Source organism: Podarcis melisellensis (genome assembly GCF_964234715.1).
Source record: "Podarcis melisellensis genome assembly, chromosome: 8".
In the NCBI taxonomy this organism is placed as follows: Eukaryota; Metazoa; Chordata; class Lepidosauria; order Squamata; family Lacertidae; genus Podarcis; species Podarcis melisellensis.
In genome coordinates, this window is record NC_138540.1 from 60,459,562 (window position 1) to 60,486,406 (window position 26,845).

General features: G+C 44.5%; 1 protein-coding gene across 1 annotated transcript in view; it reads left to right on the forward strand.

The window, feature by feature from the left end:
• The window catches only part of COL9A2 (collagen type IX alpha 2 chain), a gene marked incomplete at its 3' end in the record, with an annotated part of 47,543 nt that extends 22,895 nt beyond the window's left edge, over positions 1–24,648 (forward strand). Inside the window, exons 16-32 of the mRNA XM_081921196.1 lie at positions 1,557–1,610; positions 4,607–4,660; positions 4,836–4,889; positions 6,576–6,629; positions 8,081–8,125; positions 8,342–8,395; positions 9,988–10,041; positions 10,480–10,533; positions 11,967–12,038; positions 12,882–12,917; positions 14,245–14,289; positions 16,219–16,251; positions 17,326–17,472; positions 19,264–19,318; positions 21,627–21,815; positions 22,738–22,815; positions 24,443–24,648. Coding sequence (XP_081777322.1) covers positions 1,557–1,610; positions 4,607–4,660; positions 4,836–4,889; positions 6,576–6,629; positions 8,081–8,125; positions 8,342–8,395; positions 9,988–10,041; positions 10,480–10,533; positions 11,967–12,038; positions 12,882–12,917; positions 14,245–14,289; positions 16,219–16,251; positions 17,326–17,472; positions 19,264–19,318; positions 21,627–21,815; positions 22,738–22,815; positions 24,443–24,648 — 1,284 coding nt within the window. The remainder of the gene's footprint in view (positions 1–1,556; positions 1,611–4,606; positions 4,661–4,835; positions 4,890–6,575; positions 6,630–8,080; positions 8,126–8,341; positions 8,396–9,987; positions 10,042–10,479; positions 10,534–11,966; positions 12,039–12,881; positions 12,918–14,244; positions 14,290–16,218; positions 16,252–17,325; positions 17,473–19,263; positions 19,319–21,626; positions 21,816–22,737; positions 22,816–24,442) is intronic.
• Between the last annotated feature and the right edge of the window lie 2,197 nt (positions 24,649–26,845).

A 26,845-nucleotide genomic window follows, 5' to 3' on the forward strand; every position in this document is an offset into this window, starting at 1 on the left:
CCACTGACTGCACGCTACTGCCTTTGACAGCATGGATGGAAACTGGATTGTGGGTGCAGAAGTCTCTTCCTTGGTTTTTGCTAGAGGAGTTTTCTTAGAGGATAATCTGAGCACATGTCCCAGGAGCTGGACATCAAAGGACATCAGTTCCCTGACCCCACACAACTTCTCCTGGAGCACAGGGCTTGGCTGTTTACCCATGTTCCACTGTGCACCACACGCTAAAAGGAACTCGTAGGAGTTACCAGCCCTGAAAGAAGCATTCATAAAAGATGCTAGAAACAACATTTTGCCCTGCTCTTTTTTGAACTAGCGAACATGGTTAATACAGCATGTAATGCAGCCATTTCTTAAACTCAAATAGTGGCTCCCTCAAGGGTTTCAATAAATCATTGCATTTATGGTGTACATTTCAAATTTTCAAAGTGTGTGCTGTACATGAGTTCAGCTAACCATCTTCTTCACATTCAGAGGCGGAGCTAGCTACTCCGGCACCCGGAACGGCGCACATGCTGTGCACCTGGGGTCAGGGCGAGCGCCCCAGGGGGGTGGGATGGCGATGTCACCCCCCTCAGGGATGACACCCGGGGTGGGCTGCACCCACCACACCTCCTTCCTCCACCAGTGTTCGCATTTTGTGTTTGGTCTGTTGTTAACCAGTTAAACTTTTTCCTAGGGGGTATCCGTGTTAAGTCTTTTTCAGAGTCTTGTAACCTCACAAAGCTGGTCAAATGGGGCTAATTCTACCATTTCCTGTTGCTGTCTTTTGGGTGCTTTAACAGTTGCTGGGTTTTTTGTGTGCTCTTTTATTGGATATATATTTAATTGCTTTGTGTTACACACACATAGATATATGCCACTTGGATTGCTTTGACAGAAAAATGAGGAAGAAATAATGAACTGTACAGCCTGATGCTGGTTATTTTGTGTTATTTGCATATCTTAGATGTGGGGGAAGAAGTATTGGGCCTTAAAATGACAGTGGCTTGCCTAAGTATGTTTGTGATTAAGAGTTTTTTGTTTGTTTGCTTTAAACCAGGAACTTCTTGGTTTGGAGCTCTCACACTTACTGCACAATCAGACTCATTATCAAAAAGGCTTACTCTCAATTTAGCAAGCATAGGGATTACAGGATTAGCCACTCCCCCACTCTCAAAAGATGTAAATTGTCTATCTATAATCACCTGGAATCAGAAGCTCTTCCCAGCGCTCTGGCTCTTCATGAACAAATTGAATCAGGCTTCAGGGACATTAGAAGGATCCATGTTGGAGTCCATGTTCTCTGGGAAGGATCATTAGAGTGCTTCCAGATAGTTGGGCATGTTGTGGGATCAGTGCAGTGTCACCCAAGTTCATTGACATTAAAAAGGTCAGCCCATATCCCTGCTCCTCTTTATTTGTTTATTTTTTTAAAAACCCCTCTGTTGCCACTGACCATTTTGTGATATCTCAGTAAACTGCCTGCAATATTAATGCCACGTGTTAATTTTAGGAAGGCTTGAAAATGTTCACTTTCTTTTTCATTTTCTATTTTAACCATAAAGTATTTGTTGTAGGGTGAAGAAGGACCCAGGGGGCCACCAGGACAGGCTGGCGAGAAGGGAGACCTTGTGAGTAAAACATTTGACTGCAGCATTCAGTTGAATCATCAGGAGATAAGCAGTTTCATGATAAGGGTGCTCCTTTGACCTTTTTTTGATCTCTTGATAAACCCACACCACCCTATCCCAGGGGCTCAAGAGCATGTGACAACTCCCACTTCAATTTCATTAATTTATTTCATTGATTTTAGATATTTCAGTTATATATCCCATCCTTCCTCTAAGGCTCTCAGGGCAGCAGAGCATATATTTCTCCCCCTACCCCATTTATCCTTGCAAGAGCCCTGTGAGGTAGGCTAGGCCGGTGGATCCATGCCAGTTTTATGGCTGAAAGGGAATTTGAATTTGGCTCTTCTAGATGTGAAAATAATAATAGTAATAATGATAATAATGATAATAATGATAATGATAATAATAATAATAATAATAATAATAATAATAATAATTTATTATTTATACTCTGCCCATCTGGCTGGGCTTCCCCGGCCACTCTGGGCGGCCACCAACAAAATATTAAAATACACTAATGCATCAAACGTTAAAAGCTTCCCTAAACAGGGCTGCCTTCAGATGTCTTCTAAAACAGTGTTTCCCAACCGGTGTTCCGCGGCACACGAGTGTGCCGTGAGACGTTGCCTCGTGTGCCGCGAGATGCCTGGAGGGAGGCGGGCAAGTCGGGCGGCGAGAGGCGGGGCGGCGGCGGCGAGGAGAGGCCGCGCCTCCTGCTGCTGCCTGGCGCTCCTCCTCGCAGCCGGCAGCGCTGCCTGGGCGCCTCCGCGCGACTCTGCCTCGCTGGGTTTGGTCTCCCAGCAGAGACGGGTCACACGCGCCCCTCCCTCCCTCCCTCAGCCTGCGCGGAGGGAGAGCCAGAGAGAGGCATCGCTCCTGCGCGGCGGGAGAGGGAGCAGCCGGAGCGATGCCCCAAACGAACGCATGGGACCGGAGGGGAAATCCTCTCCGAGGCGGATTGAGCGCAGCTGAGAGAAGCCTTTCGAGGAGCTGCCGTGTCCCCTGGAAACCCCCTTCCCAGCTCTGCCTCAGCCGCCGCCGCCTCAGTTGCCGCCGTCCCTCAGTCCCTCGCTCTGCTGCCTCCTCCCACCCCCAAAGCTTGGAGGTTCCCCAGCAAGGGGGAGGGAAAAAACTTTCACTTTTGTGCGTCCCTCCCGGCGTGACGCTGCGCGCTGACGTCACGGGGCGGGGCTTTAATGGTGGTGTGCCGCGAGATTTTTTTTCAGTAAACAGGTGTGCCGTTGCCCAAAAACGTTTGGGAAACACTGTTCTAAAAGTCTGGTAGTTGTTGTTCTCTTTGACATCTGGTGGGAGGGCGTTCCACAGGGCAGGTGCCACTACGGAGAAGGCCCTCTGCCTAGTTCCCTGTAACTTGGCTTCTTGCACTGAGGGAACTGCCAGAAGGCCCTTGGCGCTGGACCTCAGTGTCCGGGTAGAACGATGGGGTGGAGACACTCCTTCAGATATACTGGACTGAGGCAAGGGCTGTCACTCAGTGGCAGAGCATCTCTTTGCATACAGAAGGTCCCAGGCTCCATCCCCAATGGCATCACTAGGTAGGATTGGGAAAGGTGCCTGCTGCCAATCATGGGAGACAGCGCTGAGCTGTATGGACCAAGGGTCTGACTTCCCATGTTCCCAATAGCACTGGAAATTCACTTGGAACTGGGCCTCTTAGAGATGGCAGGGCATGTCCAATTAGAATTAGTTCTGTAATCTGCTCCCCATCTACATCTGAAATTGCTTTTTGAAACTCTCCCAAGAACCTGAAAGGAAGAGCTTTCTGACCTATGCTTCCCTCCCCCCAGCTGTGATGTTTGAACAATACCGCTCCTTCCCTCTTTATTTCACCGGGGCAACAAAAACCTCAGCTCCTTCCAGGTTCCACTGGCTCATTAACTCAGCCATCATCAAGATGCATGTTGACTTGCCTTCAGTACAAACGGGATTAGTGGGATTCCAGCCTCCCTGCTGTAGCTGCAGAGGGAGGAGTTGGAGTCTAAACTTGTATAATGAAAATTGCTTTTGAAATTTATCCAACTACTTTCCTCCTATCTCTCACGCACACACTCCCTGGGGCCAGCCTAAGACATTTTGCTGCCTGAGGTGAAAAACAAAATGGCACCCTCCTCCTGCTCCAGATTCTAAAGCTGATGGAACTGGCAGTTTGGGGCCGGCCCATCCATGAGGCAAGGTGAAGCAACTGCCTCAGGCAGCAGGATCCGCAGGAGCAGCAGATCTGGCCTCCCAGGAATGCACTGTCTGCTGCCACTGCCACTGCCATGGTGGTGATGAAAGCTGCGGCACACTCTTTGAAGGCTGGATCTGCCTTCCCCACAGCAGTCCCACTGCCACCTCTGCATCAGCCCCTCAGTGAATAAGTGGCACTGCTGGTCTCTTTCCACCCCTAGTGTAATGGTGGGAGCAGCCCTCTGGAGACACATGGGCTCTGCACCCAGCCAGTGGGTTTCAGATTGGTGTTCGCCCCCAACAGCCTTTGATTCCCACTTCAATCATCGGGTAAGGATGAATTGATTCCTCCTGTTGTCCCTTCTTCCCAGGTAGTGGGAGGGGCGCCATTGTGTGGTTTGCCTCAGGTGCCAAAACATCTTGGGCTGGCTATGGCCAGTTGAACCTTCAGCCCCATCAGCACCATGCATTTAAGGTACTATTATGATAGGTTCTTAAAAGAAAATAAAAATTGGTTGGCTTTTAGTTCCACTTAGCTGATTGCTTTTGATTTCCGGTACAATGTGCAGTTACTTGATGATCGAAACCCCAGAGGAATTCAATGCCACAGGAACTCCCTTCCTTCTTGCAGTCAAAAGCCAGCCATTGATTTTCTGCACATTCAATGTCTTGTTAAAGTTTGGCGGGTCAGTTGGTGGCAGCTATAAGCAGTGCAGAAACCACAGCCAGAAGCTCATTCAGATTTTTGTGGTTGTCATTTCCTTGGTATATTAACAATGGGTCTTTCTGGGGGGTTACTTTTTTAGGGTGCTCGTGGTTTCAGGGGCCCTCAAGGAGGAATGGGGCCAAAAGGGGGACAGGTAAGTATCTCCTTTTTTCTGACCTCCATCTTGGAGTCCAATGGTGTTTGGGGGAGAAAGATGAAATTAAGATTCCTTGATTCCCTGCTTGGGGTAAATCAGCTTCCAAACTGACTGAAAACATGTAAACATCCAGAAACAGTATTACATTTTTCTTCTTTCCACTTTGCTGTAGGGTCTTCCTGGGATTGATGGCAAAGATGGCACCCCAGGTATTCCTGGGGTGAAGGTAAGAAGATGCCCTTAAACGATGTAATTGACTCTTTGTTCTGTATGCATTTTCTTTTGTGTTGTTTATTGTTCCGTCACAATTGTAACTTGTTTGTCTACGTACAGCAACAGTGTTTTGTTTTGTTTTGTGTTGTGTAGGCTCCTATGATGTTAGTAATGGGCCCCACCTGCTAGTCTGCTCCCTAAAATATCACATATTTTGTTAATGGCTTTAGATAACTATTAGGTCCATGAATTACCATGTAGCATTTATTCAACACAAAAAACCAGTGACAATTTGTTGTTGACAAAGGACAGTTGGACATAAAAAGGGCCCCATTACATTCAGTAGCTTAGGGCCTCATCAAACCTAAATCCAGCCTGAGTGAGGGTTTTTGATGTGAGGGGCAGCAAAGCAGCTATACCTATCAAGTCTCTCTCTCTCTCTGTATATATATTTATATATATATTCTTTCAGAAAGCTAATGTATGGACCAAAGTCCTCCCTGCACAATCACCAAGCACATGTGACACCTCCCCTCCATATTTTTTATGGTGCCACCACTACACAAGACCTACTCCCAGTCTCATTTCTGTTTGGCAACCATGTCATGTCTGAATGGGCCTGTTCTCCTTCTTCCCTTTCCCATTTGTAGCAGTTGCTAAGCAACACAGAGCCCATGTTGTCCTTTTAGTTGTTAGGCCTCGCAGGTGCCCAGACATCGCTTGTGTTTGCTTAGGAATTCCCAAAATTACAACCCCTGTAGGTAATTTTTGCATACTAGGCCACAGAGGGGCTGGGGTTGCTGTAACAGTATTGTTATTTTATTTTCCCCCGTAATTGTGCCCAAAGTGGTTCATGACACCAGAATCACAACACAACAACAACAACAATGCATATTAGTACAACCAAGATTCTAATCCTAATTCGGTTCATATGTAATGGGTTGTATCCAACTAAGTTCTGCTCAAGAGTAGGCCAATTGAACTTAATGGGCCTAAGTTAATTTCAATAGGTCATTTCTGGGTAGGACTGACATTGGAAGCAGCCTGCTTAATAATCTAAATGAACAGTTCATTTTGCTAACACTAACCTTATAACATTTAAAAATATCATAAATCATTGGAATTATCCATAATTAAAACACAATATTATGTATGTATTATATAATGATAAATGATAAACATTTGTGCAGTGCTTTCAAATGTTCAAAGTGCATTATCTAGCTGTAGTCCGTACAACAACCTTGCAATTTTATTCAGTATTACTGTTATATTATTACTACTATCATTAGTATTACTGTTACTATTATATTCTAGTTATAGAATATATCCCCACATTCTAGACTGGGGGACTGAGGCTGAGAATTGCTGGGCTGAGGCCACTTAGCAAGTTCAGGCAGGAGGAAAATTCAAACTGGGAGCCTCTTAATATTTGACTCAGTCTTCAGATTGCAAAGAGATCTTGGTGTGACCTTTGCTTGATGTTAGATCCCTGTGAGATCCCATGAGTCTCCTTTTTTAATAAGCAATAAGATGGTGTTCCCTTCTGTGAGGCTGGAGTTGTGTTCCTACAGCTACTGAAGTTTTATTTTTTTTTTAAGACAAAATTGTAAGTGCTGCAACTGTGTCCCGTCTTGCTGTTTCTCAATATTTGCTTCATTCTTTCCTGCCTTCCATTAATGGCTATTCTTCTGTCTTGTAGGGAAGTGCAGGGCAACCAGGTCTTCCAGGGCCTCCAGGCCACCGAGGCTTAGCTGTAAGTATTATTTCAAATCATTTTATTATATTACCTGAAGGTAGTTTGGCAACCTTCCTAGTTTAGAATCAGCCCAGTCAATTTATCCATTGTTGAAAAACTGCCACTGCTGTATTTCATTTAAAACAAACAAACAAAATCTTCTCGTCTGTGTAATCGTAAAGCTCTTATTGAATATGTGTTGGGAACAGTGAAGATTGTGATTCGAACTAGAAAATTGGATATTACTGGGTAGTTTGGGAAATCTTTAGCTGAAATGGACAGGTTAACTGGATAATGTGGCTGTGGATGGGAACTGGGAATTCTCAAGAACTGCTGCAGAGATGGGCTCCTTAGGTCAGGAGTGTGGAAACCTTGACTCTGCAGCTGTAGCTGAACTACAACTCCCATCAGCCCCAACAAGCATGGTCAATGGCCAGGGATGATGGAACTTGTAGTTCAGCAACAAATGGGTTACCAAAGGTTCCTCACACCTTTGTTAGATATTTGAGCAATAGCTGTAAAGGTCCTCAATTAGGGGTTAAACCACAGAGCCTAGGACTTGTTGATCAGAAGGTCGGCAGTTCGAATCCCTGCAACGGGGTGAGCTCCTGTTGCTCGGTCCCTGCTCCTGCCAACCTAGCAGTTTGAAAGCCTGTCAAAGTGCAAGTAGATAAATAGGTACCGCTCCGGTGGGAAGGTAAACAGTGTTTCCGTGCGCTGCTCTGGTTCGCCAGAAGCGGCTTAGTCATGCTGGCCACATGACCCAGAAGCTGTATGCCGCCTCCCTCGGCCAATAAAGCAAGATGAGCACCGCACTCCCAGAGTCGGTCACAACTGGACCTAATGGTCAGGGGTCCCTTTACCTTTATGTCCAATAACATATGATTTTAACTTTTTTTTTAAAAAAAACACCATAAGCATACCATAGATTCATAGAATTGTAGAAGTGGAATGGACCCTGAGGATCAACTAGTCCAGGCATAGGCAAACTCGGCCCTCCAGATGTTTTGGGACTACAGCTCCCATCATCCCTAGCTAACAAGACCAGTGGTCAGGGATGATGGGAATTATAGTCTCAAAACATCTGGAGGGCTGAGTTTGCCTATGCCTGAACGAGTCCAACCCCCTGCAATTCAGGATTATGCAACAGTGCCACACAGGGATCGAACTTGCAACCTTGGCATTATCAGCACCACACTCTTAACCACTCTATCCAGGCTGCCACATGTTGGTAGAACTCTGCTTATAAAAATGATCCACGTGGCTTATCTAGCCGAGTGCCACATCCACCAACCATCTGTGGTAATGCATTATCTAGTTTCTCTCAGAAGGAATTTCTCTTTGGATCTGGACCGAGAAACCCACCCCTCCCCAAGCCAAAGAAGGGAAGAAATTCTGGTATAATAAATATGAAATTATCATACAATAGATAATTTGGGCTTGCTGTTTTTTTTTTCCTTTCATTGCAGGGCTTGCCAGGCACACCTGGAACCAAAGGTGGCCCAGGACAGAAGGTGAGTGCCTTGACTTAATAATATCACCTGCTCCTCTTTCCTTTTAAACCAGCCTTCCCCTGGTTGGGGCTGATGGGAGATGTAGTTCAAAACCTCTGGAGGGCAACAGTTTCAGGAAGGCTGTTATAAACCACATACAGATGGCCACCACAGGCACATTGATGGATCAGGGAACCATCAAACCCTTTGAAATATGTCTTTTGATGTTTTAAACAGGGTGAACCAGGGGGTCGTGGACTGGCAGGCTCATCGGGGGCACCTGGGAAACTTGTAAGTAAAAAGGGATCTCTGCCCCCCATTATATTTTGTCCCTTAACTTTAAATCATAGACAGTAAGAACTCTGCAATACATCCCAGTCTCTGAGGTTTCCTTGCTTATCCAGTAGGATTTTGCTTCCTGCCCCCCTTCTCATAATTTTTTGTTAATTCATTTTATTCTTTCTTTCTTTCTTTCTTTCTTTCTTTCTTTCTTTCTTTCTTTCTTTCTTTTTCTTTCTTTCTTTCTTTCTTTCCCTCTCTCTCTCTCTCTCTCTCTCTCTCTCTCTCTCTCTCTCTCTCACACACACACACACACACACACACACACACACACAAACTTTCTTCACTTCTGCTGTTTGTAGAACCTCTTTTTCTCTTCTGCAGGCTGTGGGGTTTTTTGGGCAGTGAGAGAAATTGCAGTCTACTCGGACTCACAAACACTTTCTATAACATTAATGCTGCTTCTGCTATTAATAATGTATATCTAAATGACATCTCTATGTTGGTTGGTTTCTGCTAGCTGCCTTTGTTATATCCCACGGAAATATTCAACATTTATAAATGAAGTTCGGCTTCTGTTACTCCCCACTGCAGGGGGAGAAGGTCCAATATGGCTTCACCTGCGGACATCAGATGCTTGCATTTGAATAGCAAAAAGGTGCCAGGGCAAAGCAGGTGTTGTTTTTGGTGCTTGCACTTTCCTGCTTTGGACAGCAGGGGGCAGCACGAGCCTATCAAATTCTTAAAAGCAAGTAAAGGCTGTGCTGCTTTTAAAGAAGTGCAAATATAATGATATTGAATTACCGTAATTCTGTGCAGTAATTTTTTTTTTTTAGCTTCCTTCCATGGCCGAGTAATCTTTCTCTACCCGCCCCACCCCCAGCCCTGCAACAAAGCAGACTTCAGGCCTCACCAGACTTACGTCTCGTACTGGTGTGTTTTGCAGATATATTCTGTGAGCTGTCATTGACACAATAATAGTGAACTAGTGGTGGATTTATACTGGACCCTCCTCACGTTGTTCCACAACGTGAGAGTCAGTGTGGTGTAGTGGTTAAGAGCGGTAGTCTCGTAATCTGGGGAACCGGGTTCGCATCTCCGCTCCTCCACATGCAGCTGCTGGGTGACCTTGGGCTAGTCACATTTCTCTGAAGTCTCTCAGCCCCGCTCACTTCACAGAGTGTTTGTTGTGGGGGAGGAAGGGAAAGGAGAATGTTAGCCGCTTTGAGACTCCTGAAGGGGAGTGAAAGGCGGGATATCAAATCCAAACTCTTCTTCTTCTTCTTTGTGAATTGTTCTGCAATGCTTATCTGCTGTTACCACATTCATGCTGTCTGGAGGAGAACTTTTGTGCTATAGCACAATAAAAGTGGTACAGAAAAAAATAACTGGAGCATTAGTGGTATAAAAAGTTGCAGGACAGCACTGAATGGAAATGAAGCAGTATGTCCACCCCAGAACCTTTCCAGGCACAAACATAAGTGGGATTGCGTATCGCTGCCCTGATACCATCATGAGCGCAAATTGTCATCAATGCACAAAAAGGGGCTGTTCATTCCTTAAAACCAGATCTTCAGTTGGTGTGTTCTGCCATTCCCTTTCAGGGTGAGCCAGGACCTCAAGGAGAAGCAGGGCCTCAAGGGATCGCTGGTGTGAAAGTAAGTCTTTTAAAATTAATTCCTCTAAGGTACAGATAATGTAGAGGCATTTGGGGAGTGGGGACAGCAGACTTAGTTTGTACACCGAATTGCTCAACAAATATCAGTGCATCCCTAGGGCCTTTTGCAGTTGAGGCAGATGATTCCTTGAAGTAGAGTATTTGCTTCAGATGGTGTGATATTTTTCCATTCAGAGTCTGAGGTTTATGCAGACCAGCCTTCCTCAGCCTGCATGATGTTGCTCAACTGCAACTCCCATCATGCCTGACTGTTGGCCATGCTGGCTGGGGCTGGTGGGAATCCAATAGCCTCTAGATTGGAGGAGGCTAGTGTAGGCCTTGTCGGGCAGGGCGAAGGATGTCTTGCTCCCTGTGGACACATTTAGCTCATGGTTATGGCAGAATTGAACATCTTGACGTCTCCCCTTCTATTTCACAGGGAGATCGGGGTGAGAGAGGCCCAGTGGGTCCTCCAGGAGTGCAGGGGAAAGTGGTGAGTATGAATAAATTCAGTCCTTGAATTCAAATGCATTTCTTCTGAAAAAAGAACCAGAGCTCTTTTCCAAGAGCTCCGTTGGATGGTGGTCTCCCCTCCGGGCACTTCTCTCTCTGTTTCACCTCAGAAGAGACCATAAGAATCAAACTTTCATCCTACTGTTTTCTCCAAGGAGCTCAAGGTGACGTACATGGTTCTCCCTCTCCTCATCTAATACTCAAAACAACCCTGTCAGGTACTGTAAGCTGTGAGGCAAGTGTTTGGCCCAAGGTCAACCAGGGAGCATCAGACCTGAGTGGGGATCTGAACTCAAGTCTCCCAGGTCCTAGGCCAACTTGTATATACAGTTGTGCCTCAGTTTTTGAACATCTCCATTGATGAACATTTCGTTTTACGAACACCGTAAACCCAGAACTAAATGCTTTGGTTTTCAAACACGCCTCAGAAGTCGGACATGCCACGCAGCTTCCACTGAGTGCGAAATCCGGAGGCCTAGCTGTCGGCTGTTGAGTCCTAAGCACCCGCGCAACATGGAGGTGATATTGGGGCTTATTTGGTGACTGGGTGCAATATATCTGTGCTCATCGCATCTCAGGAGCACTCTTCCAACCAATTTGTTTTTGTGACTGTGTGGATCTATGGCAGGCATGTCCAACTCCCAAGAGACTGTGATCTACTCCCAGTATATAAAAAAACTGGCAGTGATCTACCCACTGTCATTGGAGGGAGGAAGAGCGTGCATGGGGTGGGTGGATTGCCCAGAGCTGTTGAGCTTTTGGGGGGGAGGATTGCACAGAGTTTTTCACCTTTCCCCCCATAACTTTTTGTACATGATAAGGATCCTGTGATCTACCAGGAACAGCTGGAGATCTACCAGTAGATCGCGATCTACTAGTTGGACATCCCTGATCTATGGTATCATTAGATGGTAAAATTCATGTTAAATTGCTGGTTTAGCGGTTGATTTTAAAAGTCTGGACGGATTAATCCATTTTGCATTACTTTCTATGGGAAACTGTGCCTCGGTTTTCAAATGTTTCAGAACTCGAACGGTCTCCCGGAACGGATTGTGTTCAGAAATTGAGATACCACTGTACTTTGACTCTGCTGTAGTGTCTGTTGTATCATTGACTATTTTATTGTTTTTTAAAATATATTGTAAGCTGCCTCAAGAACTTTGGTTAGTAGGCAGGGTATAAATAACTCCTAAATAAATAAATGCTTGGACAATCTCTGTTTGTGGCAGGCAGCCCATCGTCCAGGATTGTGGAAGGACTGGAACACCTGCTTTGCATTCAGAATGTCCACTTTCAGTCCCCGGCAGCATTTCCAAGTAGGGCTGGGAGATAGCCCTGCCAGACTAGGGTAGCAACCTCTTCACTGTGACTTATTTTCCTCCAAATGTGTTTTCTCCTTTTCTTTATTTCCAGGGTCCCAAAGGAGAGCAGGGCCCCCCAGGAATTCCAGGCCCACAAGGTCTCCCAGGAGTTAAAGGTGGCAAGGTACCATCGTCTTGAACTCTCTGACCAGAGTGGTGTTGAGGACGGAGTCACACTTGGCTTTTCTGCAACTCTAGAAATGTGACAGCAGGTTTTGAAACTTCCAAAGCCGCTTTTAGAGCAGATTCTGCAAACGGAGCAGATTTGCATAAACACACATACTTTGCATAGATGTGGACATGGGGGATGGGTGGGAGGAGGCAAAGAGGAATATCTCCCAGAATGCACCAGGCTTCTTATGCCAGGCCTGAGTTCTAGATCCCACACAGTGATCCACACAGTGTGATGGCCTGTGTACATAAGTACAGATCTACACCAGGGGTTCTAACTCCAATTCATTTCTAGGTCCAACTTAGTGTTTAAAATCCTAAACAACTTAGGCCTCAAATATCAAATAGACCCCCTCCTTTCCTACAGACCCCTCAAAATGTACAGATCAGCAGGGAGAAGGGACCTCTTGGTAGTTCCACCTCCCTCAGCGGTCCATGGTGTGTGTGACCTGGGAAAGGGGATTCTCTGTGACAGCCCCTAAGTTGCAAAATGCCCTCTTCGTGGATGTGTATCTGGTGTCTTTACTATCATCAGCATATTTTCAGGCATATCTTCTTAGCCATAAGGGCTAGAGCATCTTGCTTGATTCACTGGTGTTTACTCTGCAAGCCCCTTTTCCGTTGAAACTGGGCCTGCACACACTGTGGTCTGGTTTGTGGAAGGTTTTTGAGAGGCTGATGAATCATTTGTCTTTTCCATCTCCAGTGATAAGCTGGAGTGGGTGGTCTATTACTGGAAATTTATATAGAATTCAGCATCTCTTGGATCTCAGCATTTCTCTCTTGTCTGCTCTAGGGCTTTCCAGGAAAAATTGGGCCCAAAGGTGACATTGTAAGTCTTTATGATTGATTTTTGTCTGTTTTTTTTTTACTGCTCTGTTTATAGGGTTACATTGGTGTGAGCAGCTGGAAATTTACTGCCTTCTACTTTTGCCATATTTTATTAATTATATTTTTCATCTTGCACCTTGAGTATAAAATGCTCCCAGAGGCTAGCTAACAAACCATATTAAAAAAGTCTTATGCAATTAATCCATAAAAATCAACAACATGACAAACAGTAGGAGATAAAACCTAGTCAGTCAATAAATAAATAAGGCGGGCAAAAAACCCACCAGCTTAGGTTGTCTGGAAGATCCACACAAATCTAGAAAAGCTAAAATATCTAGAAGGCCTGGAAGATAAAGGTTGGGGGGACACATCCCCAGGACCTAAAAGGAAGCAGTGTAAGTGCCAGGTGAGTCTCCCTGAGGAGGGTCTTCAAAAGGCAAGAAATACAGTTGAAAAGACCCTCTCTCTGGTCAGAGGAATCTAGAGAAGAGCCTCAGATGACGACCTCAGTAGCTAAGGGCATTGGTGTCAGGAAGGCAGCCCAACAGGGAGGGGTTTAAAGATAACAGACACCACTTTGAACTGAGCTTGGAAATAGACCAAGGCATGAACCTGCCCCCTGGCCTTGTGTGACCAGTGCTGGTCTGAGATGCTTTACCACTGTAGGCAAAATGCCCTGCCGCTGCTGCCACAGATCCAGGCCCCTGCATTTCCCCCTCCCTGCCTCCACCATCATGCCTGTGATGCCACTGCCCCACCACCACAACTGCACCCTCATCTGTGGCTGTGCCCACACTGCTGCCACAACGCAAGAGCGCAGTAGTGCGCAAGAGCGCAGTAGTGAGGGTACAGTGGCAGCAGGGAAGGCAGCAGCGCTGTGGCAGCTGCATTTGGCAAAGCCCCAGCAGGGCTGATAGCAGCACAGTGGCAGGACGGGGGCGGGGAGGAGGTTGGATCTGCCGCCTGAGGCAAATGGCTTCACCTCACCTCACTGAAGGGCCACCTCTGCAGTATATGCGGAACTGAAGTTTCTGGATTGTTTTCGAAGGGTGCCCCATATACAATGCATTGCATTTCTCCAAATGCCAGATTGCCAGAGCATAGATTACCATGGCCAAGACCATCGGTCCAGCGCATCCAGTGCACTAGTGCCTTCAGTTGGTGCTCAGCCTAAGCTGGTAAATGACTGGACTTTGTAGCAATTCAGAGACAAAGGGGCATGCAAGACATGAGGGAGTGGAGCACTGAGAGGGAACAGGAAGTGTTAGTTTGGGGATGATCATTTGCTATTCTGGCCGGAAAATAAAGCTATTGTTCATTCCTTATAGGGAGATCCTGGTGTTGAAGGCCTTCCAGGGGAGAAGGGGGAAAAGGTAAGATAGTTTCTGTGCCTCTTGACTTGCAAAAGCCAACATTGTCTGGTGGGCAGAATGTTGTAGAGCAATTTTTGGAGCTGGCTCAGTTATGGCTTTATGGCAGGGATGAGGAACCTGTGGCACTCCCAGGTGTTGTTGGGTTCCAGCTCCAATCAGCCCCAGCCAGCATGACCAATGGTCAGGGGTGATGGGAGCTGGAAACATCTGGAGGGCCACCAGTTAGACATCGCTCCCTTACCGCATCCTTGTGTCCTTTCTGAAAAATGTTCCCTTCTGACTCCTTTTTGTCCCTGAAAGTGCTATTTACTGCAAACATCATCTTCAGCAGCAAGCAGTAGCCAGCTGGGGAGTGCGTCTGGCAGAAAACGGGCTTGAAGCCCAAAGCTATTGCCCTACTCTAAATAAAAGCAGCTGGACTAAGCACACCTGTTGAAGCACATGACCAAGGTCTTGCCCTGTTGAGCAGCCTGGCTGCTGAATTAGGCACCAGCTGGCATTCTGTACTCTCTTCAAAAGCAGCCCCATGTATAATGCATTGCAGTAATCTAACCTAGAGGTTACCAGAGCATAGACAACAGAAGTTAGGTTATCTCTCTCCAGATAGGGGAGCAGCTGAGCTGGGCCACCAGCTGAAGCTGATGGAAGATACTCAGCGCCACTGAGACCACCTGAGAAGTACCCTCAAGCTGCAGACCCACTCCTTCAGAGAGAGAGTAGCCCCCTCAAGAGCAGGCAACCTCCCATCCATCAGGTTTAGGGAACCACTCACTAGCAGTGTCTCAGTCTTATCTGGATTGAGCTTCAGTTTGTTGGCTCTCATTCAGTCCATTCCCAAGGAAAGACCATCGGTCCAGCGCATCCTCTACCTGCAGATGTAAAGGAGAAGTAGAGCTGTGTGTTATCAGCATATTGCTGACAATGTATTCCAAACTCTGGATGACCCCACCCAGCTGTTTCATGTAGATGTTAAACAACATGGGGGATAAAAGCAAACGCTGCAAAACTCCATGGGACTGATCAACACTCCCCAAACACCACCTTCTGACAGCGACTGTCCCAAGTAGGATTCTTTTTTTAAAATAAATAAATAAATAAATAAATAAATAAATAAATGCTTTAGTGGTTGGGTTGAAAATCGCATAACATAACAAAAACGATTGGTTGATGTTAAAAACAAAATAAAAATAAGAGTATGCAATCTTTCATTCCTTAATTGATACTTGTTTTGTACATCATTTTGTAATTCAATTTAACGACCTCCGATCCTCCCATTGTGTTCCCTGATTAATAGGCACATGGATTCACATGTAGTGGAACTGTAAAAAGATTTGACAGTTTTGGGAAATGATTTACCCCTAAAAAAAACTTGAAGCCTTCCTGCTAGGAATTATAGGTCATGAAATTCCCAAAAAGTTCAGGAGAATATTTATGTACGCCACTGGAGCAGCCAGAATCTTAATTGCAAAAGATTGGAAAGGAGAGGCTATACCATCTAAATCAGATTGGCAAAACAAATTAAGGGAATATGCTGAACTGGTGAGATTATCAGCAAGGTTTAGAGATGTTGCAGAAGAAAAATTTATCAGAGAATGGGATATAAACAGACTTTATGTAAAAGAACACTGTCAAATTGCCAATCCATTGGCAGGTTTTGATTGAACGTCTGTGTGTAAAATAGGAAAACTTGATAAAACTCAAAGTAAGTCAGACAACATGGAGAAATCTTAGGCAAGTCTGACCAAGTAGGATTTGAAGCACTACAGATCAGTGCTGCCCACTGCCAGTTTAGGCAGACTGTTGATTATGGTGTGAATGAAATATACATAGGGAGTTTTTCCTCAGCTGATGTTTAGAGATTGCCCAAGGAAGCTGTTAAGAAAAAACAGTGGATGATCTTTATTTTTGGTCTCTGCTTTTCATTCGTAGGGTGAATCGGGTGAGCCAGGACCAAAGGGACAGGTGATTATTTGCAAACAAATATGCATTTCCTTTAGCATTGTGAATTTGGTCGGTTTACACCTTTAAGTACAAAAAATAAGAATGTTTTATTCTGATGATGATCGGGGAGGGTGGATTGCATTACTTATGGGGCAAAGTGTGTGACTAACTAAAGTTTTTTTAGGTAAGAAAAAACAATTAAGGGGAAACATGCTAGTGACTTAAAAAGTTATGTGGATAGAATTTGGTATGAAGAGATTGCAAGGAATAGAACCAATAATTTCTCACGCTTAGAAAGCAAGCACTATGGAAACTGATGGCCAGCAAGTTTAAGGCAATCATAAGGAATTCCTCTTTCGTGCAGTGCATAATTAACCCTGGAATTTACTGCCAGAGGATGCCCTAATGGCCATTTTCATAACTCTTTTTCTTTTGAAGAAATGGTTTAGATGGGTTTATGGAAGCTATTTGGCAATTAGACATTTTAATCAAAAATAGAATCCTCTATGGCTACTTGAGGATTCACAACGGGGTGGTGGTGGATATTACCCTCATGCCTAGCTTATTAACTGTAAGAGGCATCTGGTAGGTCACTGAAACATGGAACAGTAAGCTGGTCTTACCCACCATTAGGGATTCCAGAGAATACTGTACAAAACAGATACTGGGGCGGAAATTGTTGCAATGCTTATGTTTCTCCAAGGACAGAACAGAAACCATGCAAGCAGATACAAGCAGTATTCACTATTATTTGCATGCTAAATAATAACAATGTTACGTAAATAATTATTTTACTTTCCACATGTTTTTAATGTTTTCCTTCCACTGAAATTCATTGGAATTGATTGCATAATTGCTGAATGTTAGTTTCTGCCTTTAATAGTGAGATTAATAACCTAGGTTTTAGTAGAAACCAAACTGTAGTGGAACGGAAACAGTGCTGACTGTAAAGAACACAGGATGGGACATAAATTTCTGCCTCCTTATGCCCCTGTCCACCAGGCCATTCTTATCACTGTGCATTAGCTCTCCAGTCTTAAAAGGGGCTTTTTTGAGTCTTGGGCCTCTTCTTAACTAGCATCTGATCTTTCACAGCAAGGTGTCCGTGGGGAGCCTGGTTTTCCTGGACCTACTGGAGATGCAGGCGCACCAGGTATCAGAGGCTTCCTAGGACCTCCAGGGCCCCGAGGGCTACCTGGGGAGCGCGGTGTACCTGGAATGCCTGGGACTCAAGGTGCTCCGGTGAGTTAAACCTGATAATGCCCCATGCTACCACAGAAAACAGCCACACAGCACAGCACATGCCAGAGCTAGATGGACCAATGGTCCGGCTCATAGTATAAGACCGATTCCTGTGTATTCTGGCAGTGGCTCTTCAGGCTCTGTCCAAGAGATCCTGTTCTCACAATCTGTTAGCAGGTTTTTATAATAAGAGGTACTAGGAACTGGAACTGGGTTCTCCTGGATGCAAAGCAAAGGAGCAACTCACAGAGGAAGCAGTTCACTGTGTGTCTTCATGCCCCTCTGTGCTGGTCTTGCTTTCTTCCAGTTACCCTCCTCTAGAGGTGAATAATTCTCGTCTGTGTCTCCCTGCATCAGGTGCAATTGGATCATTGAGGAGACTGGCCTATTACACCTCTGTATGAATAATTATTCCTCCTTCATGTCAGGATGCATGCCCTGCTGTTGATACTTTGGACGCTCTGAATTAGGGCACAGCACCCTCTCATGGCCATCACTAAATAGTGCAAAAATAATCTTTACAAAATCAGAAATTTAATCATTTGCACGTGAAGTAGAAACCCTGGTTGGCTGTTGCTGTTCTGCAAGGATGCAGTTCAGCAGAGCTGAACTGCAGGTTGTGTGGACACTGCCTCTCCAAGGAGATGCTATCACGCACTGATATTTGCCCATTGCTTCCTCTTCCACTGATTTGCACACAGAATCTTAGCAGTACCACGAGCAGAGAGTAGAATTGGAAGAGGCACTCTGGAACTGGGCATTGCTTGATAAAACAAAGAGGAGCGAGTAGACCTTCCAGGTTTAGTGGTTGGGGTGTCAGGATTCTGCATGGCTTTTCGTCCCCCACTCCCAATCCTTCATTGCTAGTAGATGCACATCTGCACAGCTCTATTTAGGTAGCAGGTCTGATAGCACATGAGTCAGATATTTTCCTCCATGTAGAGTCCTGGTTATGATAACCAACAAATCACCTTGCAGGCCTGTAAGATTTGTGGAGTCCAGAGCTAACTATGATGGTAAGAAATTGGTGCGGCCTTCAATGGGAGGAAATTGTTAGGCTATGGAATTCATGACCACAAGAGGAATGATGACCACCAGCTTTAAAAGTTAATAGAACCAATGCATGAAGGATTAAGAGCCTTGTAGCTGGTGTTGCTCAGGAATTTTATGAAACCCCCCAAATTGGTGCAGTTTCCAAAGGTTTAGTCTACCGTCTTGATTCATAATGGTGTCCAATTTTATGCAAACACAGATGAAAGCCTGTTCCTTGATCTTGGGAGTCATCGTGCAAAATTTAGTTATGATATTTTAAGAGGTGTCAGATGCATAGCAAAGAGACAAACAACTTTTCAAAATATATGATAGACTAGAGGGTTCCACTCTGCTTGCTCTACTTCCCAACCATGTTAGTGCCTTGCGCCCTTCACTTCTTGGGATGACCCATTCTGAGGTGGATTCCTGGTAGGGCTTTCTTCCAAGTCTTGGCTCAGTCTGTGTGCCTCTTGTACCCCCTAGTGACTCAGAGTGTTGTCATTGGTCATGATAGCTGTGTATAATCTCTGGTATCAGAGCCTATGCCTTTGAATACTTGTTGCTGGGAAACAACAGCAGGAGAGGATTACTGTGCTCGTGTCCTGTTTATGGGTGCCTCATAGCTATCTGGTTAGCTGGTATGAGAACAGGATGCTGGCTTAGGCGGGCCTTTGATCTGATTTACCAGGGCCTTTCCTTAGGTCTACTGTGATTGTAATTGTGGTGCGTGACAAGATCTCCTCTCTTTCCACTTTCCAGGGCAGGGACACAGGAGATCAGCACATTATTGATGTGGCCTTAAAAATGTTACAAGGTGAGTACATAGAAAGAGCCTACTGGATCTGAACAAGTTGGGTCTGCCTTAACTAGTGTCTAGATTACAACAATGTCCAGACAGATGCGTCCTATGAACCCACAAATGGAGCATGAATGAAACAGCCTCACCCTTCCATTGTTTGTCCCCAAGTAAATGACATTCAGGGGCACATTGCCTCTGAAATTGGTAGTCCCATACCTTCTAAAAAAAACCCCAGGGTTGAAATCCATCACAGAATTCACACAGCATTTGCACAGATGTAGATATACAATGACTATCAACCTAGCGAACTGGCAGGATTTAGAAAATGATCTTCCACAGCAGATCATCTATTAACTATGAAAATATTGATAGGAAAATGCAATGAATATAGCGGCCCTATATAAGTTGGGTTCATCAGTTATGAAAAAGCTATTGATGCTGTTGAAACCTGGGCTGTACAATGAGCATTATGAAATTGAAGAATTGACAGCAGATACAACCAGCTATTGCAAGAAATAGCAGACAAGGCAACAGCAATGTATCATATCCACAGAAAGACCAACCCAGTACCCTTAGAAAGAGGCATAAGGCAAGGAGATGGCTTATCGCATAAGCTATTTACACTTGCATTGAAAGGTGTGTTTAAAAAGCTGTTATGGTCAGAAAAAGGAATTAACATCAACAGAAAATGCCTAAATAATTTATGATATGCAGATGATATATAATTGCCAAAAGTTGACAAAAAGTGCAAGAACTGCCAGCAGAACTAATTGAAGTATAAAAAAGGTAGGACTGAAGATGAATCTAGCAAATACCAAAGTAATGTTTAAAGAAGAGAGTGATATACAATTAGTAAATTAAATAAAGCAAATTGAATAACGTCTATTTAAGCCAAAAGAATAATACTGAGAATTGAAAATCAAACAGTGGAAATAAAGTGGAGATTAAAACAATTGTGGGTGGCCTTGGGAAACTGTATAATGAAAAAAAAAATGCTTAGGCCTTAAAGCTAAAGTGCTCAGTACATGCGTTTTACCTGTGATGTGTTATGTTGCCGAGAAATGGACCATGACACACAAAAGCACAAACAATGTAAGAATAAAACAATATGGCATGGAATGCCCAATGTTAACATATAGAAGAACTAATAATTGTATGTGACGTAGATTGAAAGTTATGGATGGTAGTGGAAAAGGCCACAAAATTAAAATGGACATACACAGGACACGTGGCAAGAGGCTATTCAGGCTGATGAAATTAGCAGTCTTAGTATGGAGGCACTACAATTTCAAATGACCAAGGGAGTGACCTCCTATGTGACAGGTTGATTATCTAAAACTCACAGCAGGGCTTACGTGGTTGCAAGAAACAAACAACAGAAAATAATGGTGAGAACTTGAAGAGGTGTAAGTCCAAAAAAGGAAGGAAGGAAGGAAAGATATACAGTGTAGTCCTTCTAAAGTTTCATCAGCTGCACATTAGTAAATAATGTCCTCAAAATTCAGCCACTTTTGCCGTTTTATTCTGCAATAAAATCTATTGTATTTGGCTACTGGGGTGTTGTTTTTTTGTCCCAAATAATGCTAATGTGAAAAGTGTCCCATTCATTATTTTCAAGGAAAAAACAACCCGGAGAAGAAGGTAAATGTCTTTCTCCTGACACATTTAGCTTTGTTTTGACACATATTATCACTCCAAGACACACTGGAATTTGGCCTGGAGTAACAAAATGTCCATATCTTAGTAGTGGAGGGACAGGAATTTGGCCCAGCATTTAAATGCAAAGCTACCCAATTTGCACTTTTCAAACCAAAACATGAACTCAGCAATCCTTCGAAATGCCCACTTCTCTGAATTTTGCAATGCATTTCCCTAGCCACGGGATGTGTATAAATATGCATATATTAGTGAAAATAATACATTCTATTAGGGGAAATTGCATAAATTGTGTCTATTAGGAGGGATTCACATGAAAAGGCTGATGAATTTTCATGAGGACTGATATGGAAAAGTGGAGATTTGAACTCAAGATTGGAAAAATGAGAAACTGTGAAAAACTAAAATAGACCGATTGGCCCATCCCTATTTTTTAGTTTCTGTCTGTGGAGGTTAATAGCCATTCATAGATCCATCCTCCTTGAATTGGTTTAATTTTGTTTAAAGCCATAATGAATTCCACGTGTTAATTGTGTATTGTATGAATACATACGGAAAGCACATTCTTTTTGTCTGCCCTGAATCTGCTGAATCCAGTAAGGATGGAGGAGCCCCAGGTACATGCAATGTCCCTCTCTCATTCTCTCTCACTCACTCTGCATTACAGAACAACTGGCTGAGTTAGCTGTGAGTGCTAAAAGAGATGCCATAGGTGGGGCAGGTGTGATGGGACCACCTGGACCTCCAGGACCACCTGGCTCACCTGGTCAGCAAGGGCCACATGGACACCCTGGCCCTCGAGGCATCCCAGGAATCCTAGGAGCTGTTGGACAAATTGGCAACACAGGACCTAAAGGTAAGAGCCCATCTCTGCATGAAAAGCATCATTGAGTTTTGTGGCTCAATTCAAATGACATGTGGCATGCTTCCTCCTCCCCATGCTGCCTTTTCTTCAGTGCTTAGCAATGGTTCATTCTGACATCCAAACCAGCAAAATATGGTTAGTGTTTGTCCTCCAAACCAGTATCGGAATCCCCTTGGTAAACTTTGCAAATATGACTATTTTCTCTGACATGTTCTGCAGTGTTTACTGTATTGCAGTGGCGTAGCGTGGGGGGTGCCGGGGGTGCCGGCCGCACCGGGCACAACATCTGGGGGTTAGGGTTAGGGGGCGCAAATCCACGGGTTAGGGGGCACAAATTACTTGCCTCGCCCCGGGTGCTGACAACCCACGCTACGCCACTGCTGTGTTGCATAGTTTCAAATTTTGCTAGTCATGGGGAGGGGTGGCAAGGAGCTATGTGTGGGCACTTAAACCCCATCAGATTCCAACCACCTGCTGATTTCAGCCATGAGGGCTAGAAACTTGCTCAAATTTTAAAGCTGAGATTCTGAAGAAAATGATTTCTGCACACGTTTGCACATTCTATGGGTTTTCTCTGTGGAATCGCAGCATAACTACGCATAACTGGCAATGAGGGTGGGGAAGCTCAATCATGTCAGTTTCCTTTGCGATAGCTTATTACTGATTTTAATTACCGTTGTATGTCTTCAAAAAACTTGTTTTAAACTGCCTTTTACTGATAAGTTCAATGTTTTAATTTTTGTAAACCACTTTGAGGTTTTCACTGCAACCGAGTGGTTTATAAATTTTGTTAAATAAGAGCTTTTCTTCAGCAAGAGCAATGCAGAATCAGCTGCTCTGCTGTCAGTCCTGGAGGGGTGTGCGCATGAAGTGTTAAAAGTCTCTCACTATCCCCCCCCTTCCAATTCTACAGGAAAGAGGGGCGAGAAAGGGGAGCAGGGAGAGCCCGGTCGTGGACATCAGGGGATGCCAGGGCCACCAGGAATACCAGGTAAGGTGACTGCAGAGGCACCAAGGGCAAATCACAAATGGAAGGCTTGTCAGGGACTTCCCACATGACATCAATACAAGTTGCCTGGGGCAGTAGTGGTACATGTGGTGTGGCAGAGGCGCCTTCTGGTGCCCACTTTGCCCCTGGATGGGAATGAAGCAGTAGTGAGGTTGGGGCCAGGACACTGGTACAATCACACTGCCTTGCCCCTGCTCCATTTAGGCCCCACAGATCTACCCCACCACATGCTCCATGGCCATGGGTCTTCCACTCAGCATGATCCCAGATCACCTACCTTTCAGTCCACTGTGTCTTTGAGCAGCTTTGTCAAGGGTCTTGCCAACAGGCTGGCATCCCACAACCCAGCCCCCTCCCCAAAATGCCCACCCAGAGAGCGTGAGAATGAAGAGGTCACAGCAACCAGGCCCAGCATCAGCATCTAGGCTGCCATGGGTATGCCAGGGCTGACCCTGGTTGCTGTGACATCTTTTTGTTCTTATTTCTTTTAGAAACCTTTTATAGTCAGGGGCAGCCAACTGGGCATGTCCATGGCTACAGATGATTTTTTCAATATTTTTATTTTGAAGCATATTATCAATTTCCATGGTGCTTAAGGTAAAGGTGTTTAGCTGCGGGTGGCACTGTGGGTTAAACCACAGGGCCTAGGACTTGCCAATCAGAAGGTCAGCGGTTCGAATCCCAGCGACAGGGTGAGCTCCCGTTGCTCAGTCCCTGCTCCTGCCCACCTAGTAGTTTGAAAGCACGTCAAAGTGCAAGTAGATCAATAGGTACCACTCCGGCGGGAAGCGGGAAGGTAAACGGTGTTTCCATGCACTGCTCTGGTTCGCCAGAAACGGCTTAGTCATGCTGGCCACATGACCCAGAAGCTGTACGCCGGCTCCCTCGGCCAATAAAGCAAGATGAGCGCCGCAACCACAGTCGGTCACGACTGGACCTAAGGTAAAGCGGTCCCTTTACCTTTACCTTTACCTAGCAAAAGCAAACACCATTTTATTCTTACAGTCATGATGGAACTATTTCGCCTCCTTTTTCTTTTATGATTGGTCACCTGGTTTGGATTTTTCTGTTTGCTTTAACATACCAAGAATGTGGAATGGCAGCGGAGAGGAGAAGAGAAATGTTAATTGTGTGCTTCACACCTGAAGCAATGCACTTGGCTGCCTGAAGGGTGTGTGTGTAAGACTGTTACAGGTGTGGGAAGACTGTGTCCCACCAGATGTTGGGCTCGAGCTCCCATCAGCCCCAGCCAGCATGGCCACATGGGAATCTCCTTTGCTTTTCTCCCAGAGCCTTGAGGTCCACCAACTGGAGCCAAATGCAAAATAGAGTCATTGAAAGAGGCAGTGGCAGTGGATGAGGGGACTCCCAAATTCATCTCACTCCAGGAAATTGTTCTCAGTAGTAGAACTGAGATCACAGTTCTATCACACAAAAAATCTGTCTTTGTTTCAGCAAGCAAAAGTTGTTGTGATCATTAAGTGGTTGGGTGCCAGAAACACTTGGTGATCTATTGCAAATTAGCCAGAGACCTACCAGTAGGTCCTGACCTACTTTTTGCCCACAAAAGGTGCACAAGAACTACCCATGCCTCTTTTCATTCTTCTAGGTCTTCCAGGACACCCTGGCCAAGCCACGAATGGCAAAGAGGGAGAGCGAGGCACCCCAGGTGTTCCAGGAGAAGCCGGGCGGCCTGGTTTACCTGGCCCTCCTGGTTCTCCTGGGCTCTGTGAGGCAGCCGCTTGCCTAGGAGCCTCTGCCTATGCTTCAGCCCGCCTGACTGAACCAGGTGCTGTCAAAGGACCTTCGTACTAAATGTGGTCAGGGAAAAGTTCCGTTGCATCGAGCTGGCAAAAGCTCCACCACTGGCATTGAGGGACCAAACACACCAGGACTTGAGAGCAAAGAGACGGGGAACAGCCAATCAAAAGCTCTTACGGAGTGAGGAGGCTCTGTCTAGCTTGGGCAACAGTCCATTGCTGTTGAGAAGACAAAACTTGGCCAATGTGAGTAGCCTGAATCGAGGTGAATTAAAAGGCGCCCATGGAGACTCGCAGAGATGCAAAACTTGTCTTAATAGCTTGGATTGAAATTGCACATGAAACCTCACTTGCAGAAATGCAAAACTTGTCTTAATAGCTTGGATCGAAATTGCACATGAAACCTCACTAAATGACTGTTCCTCTTTTAAATACGTAGAGGTAATTGTTGACCCCATCTCACTGCCATGAAAATAAATGTGTGTTTTGTCTAGATAGATGTTCTCAATGGTTCCAAAGCAAGGGGGAGGGGATTTTATCGTTTATCTTGACCCCAAATCATATTATAATTTGTTGACTCTGTAGAGCAGCCTTCCCTAATCTGGTTTCCTCAGATGTTTTGGACTACAATTCCCATCAGCCCTAGACATCATGGCTGTCCTGGCTGGGGCTTATGGAAGATGTAGTCCAAAAATTGAAGGCATCATTTTGGGAGAAAGCTTCTGTAGAGTACAGACAGTGACTTCTCTCTGTTGGTGTTTGTGTGGAATAGTTCCACAGTGAGGAAAAATTGGAATTGCCGCATGAATGAATTTTCTTAAAAAGTAGCATTTGATTTTTCAAAATGTAGTCTTTGATCATTCCCTACCCACCTGAGTTTTTCTTCACCTCACTATGTGTAAATAGCACAGCAAAGCTTGCTATCAGAAGAATTTAAGAACAAGCTTATCAATTGATCCCTTGATAATTCTTTAATTATTTCATTGATTCACCGGGCCCCCTTTACTCTTTCAGCCCCTTTCCTTCTAAATCTCTAACTTGTTAACTTTTTGTCACATTATATTGCATTTGCATGGAAGGATTGAAGTCTCCAAATTTGTCCTCATTTTTACTTGCATTATTATTGTACTTTTTATGAGATACAATTTTGATTATTTATCAGAGTCGCCACGAATCATCTCTCCAAAGCTGTAAATCTTTGTAAAATAATGTTATTTTATAAGTACTAATTAAAAATCATTATTTTTTTCCCTCCACAAAAAATAGCTAGTCAAACAAGACAATAAAATGAAGAATGAATGCCAATTAACTTAATTGCTTCTCTGGGTTTAATAGACTTGTAAAAATTTGCTTTTCATTAGTGTGTATTTCAATAATTATCTTTTGTGGCTAATTAATCATCCTCATGATTTATTTACTGGATCTTGCTTCTGTTCGGGAGATAGAATGGATTACTTTGGAGGACCAACCTGGCTCTGTGATCCTTTAGATACCGTATTGTCCACATTTTGTGGAAGGGCTTGAAATGTACCTAACTTTCCAAATTTGATTCAAATTCCAGTCTGAAATGTGTTTGGGGTGTGTGTGTGCAGGGATGAATCTCAGGTTTTAATGCTAGGACTTTAGCTACATCATTTATTCTAGGGGAGAGCTATACTGGACGATGGAGAGTCATGAAATGCTGTGAAGACCAACCATTTTTTGGTGGCATAAGCTTTCATGGGCTTTTTTTATTGGTTTTAGGTAAAAGTTATACATAACAAATGCAACATTTTCAACATTAGAAAAAAGGTTCTTTTGAACCTTCAGACCTCCTTCCTTCCATGGGTTCCAAGTCTAAATCTATTATATAATCATAGTGTCCTAAATTCATGTTACTTTACAAGTGTCTTTGTATTCCTGCCAGTGATTTCAACTGTATACAGTGGCCTCTCAAATATGTTAGAAAGTTATTCCAGTCTTTAAAGAATACTTGGCCAAGGGTAGTGTTCCATGCATCTGATGAAAGCTGGTTCACAAAAGCTTATGTCACAATAAATCTGTTAGTTGTTAAGGCGACACAAGGCTGTTTTCTCCGTAGTTTGTCACTGAATTTTTAACCAAAACTTGAAATTCCCCTACCCAAACTCTGAAGCCCTGTGTCATTTTCATTTGACAATTTATCCACTTTTAAAAAACAATTAATTGAGGCTACCACTTCATATATCTGATAACCAATTTAGCTGTAAGATCTACGAATTTGAAATCTTACA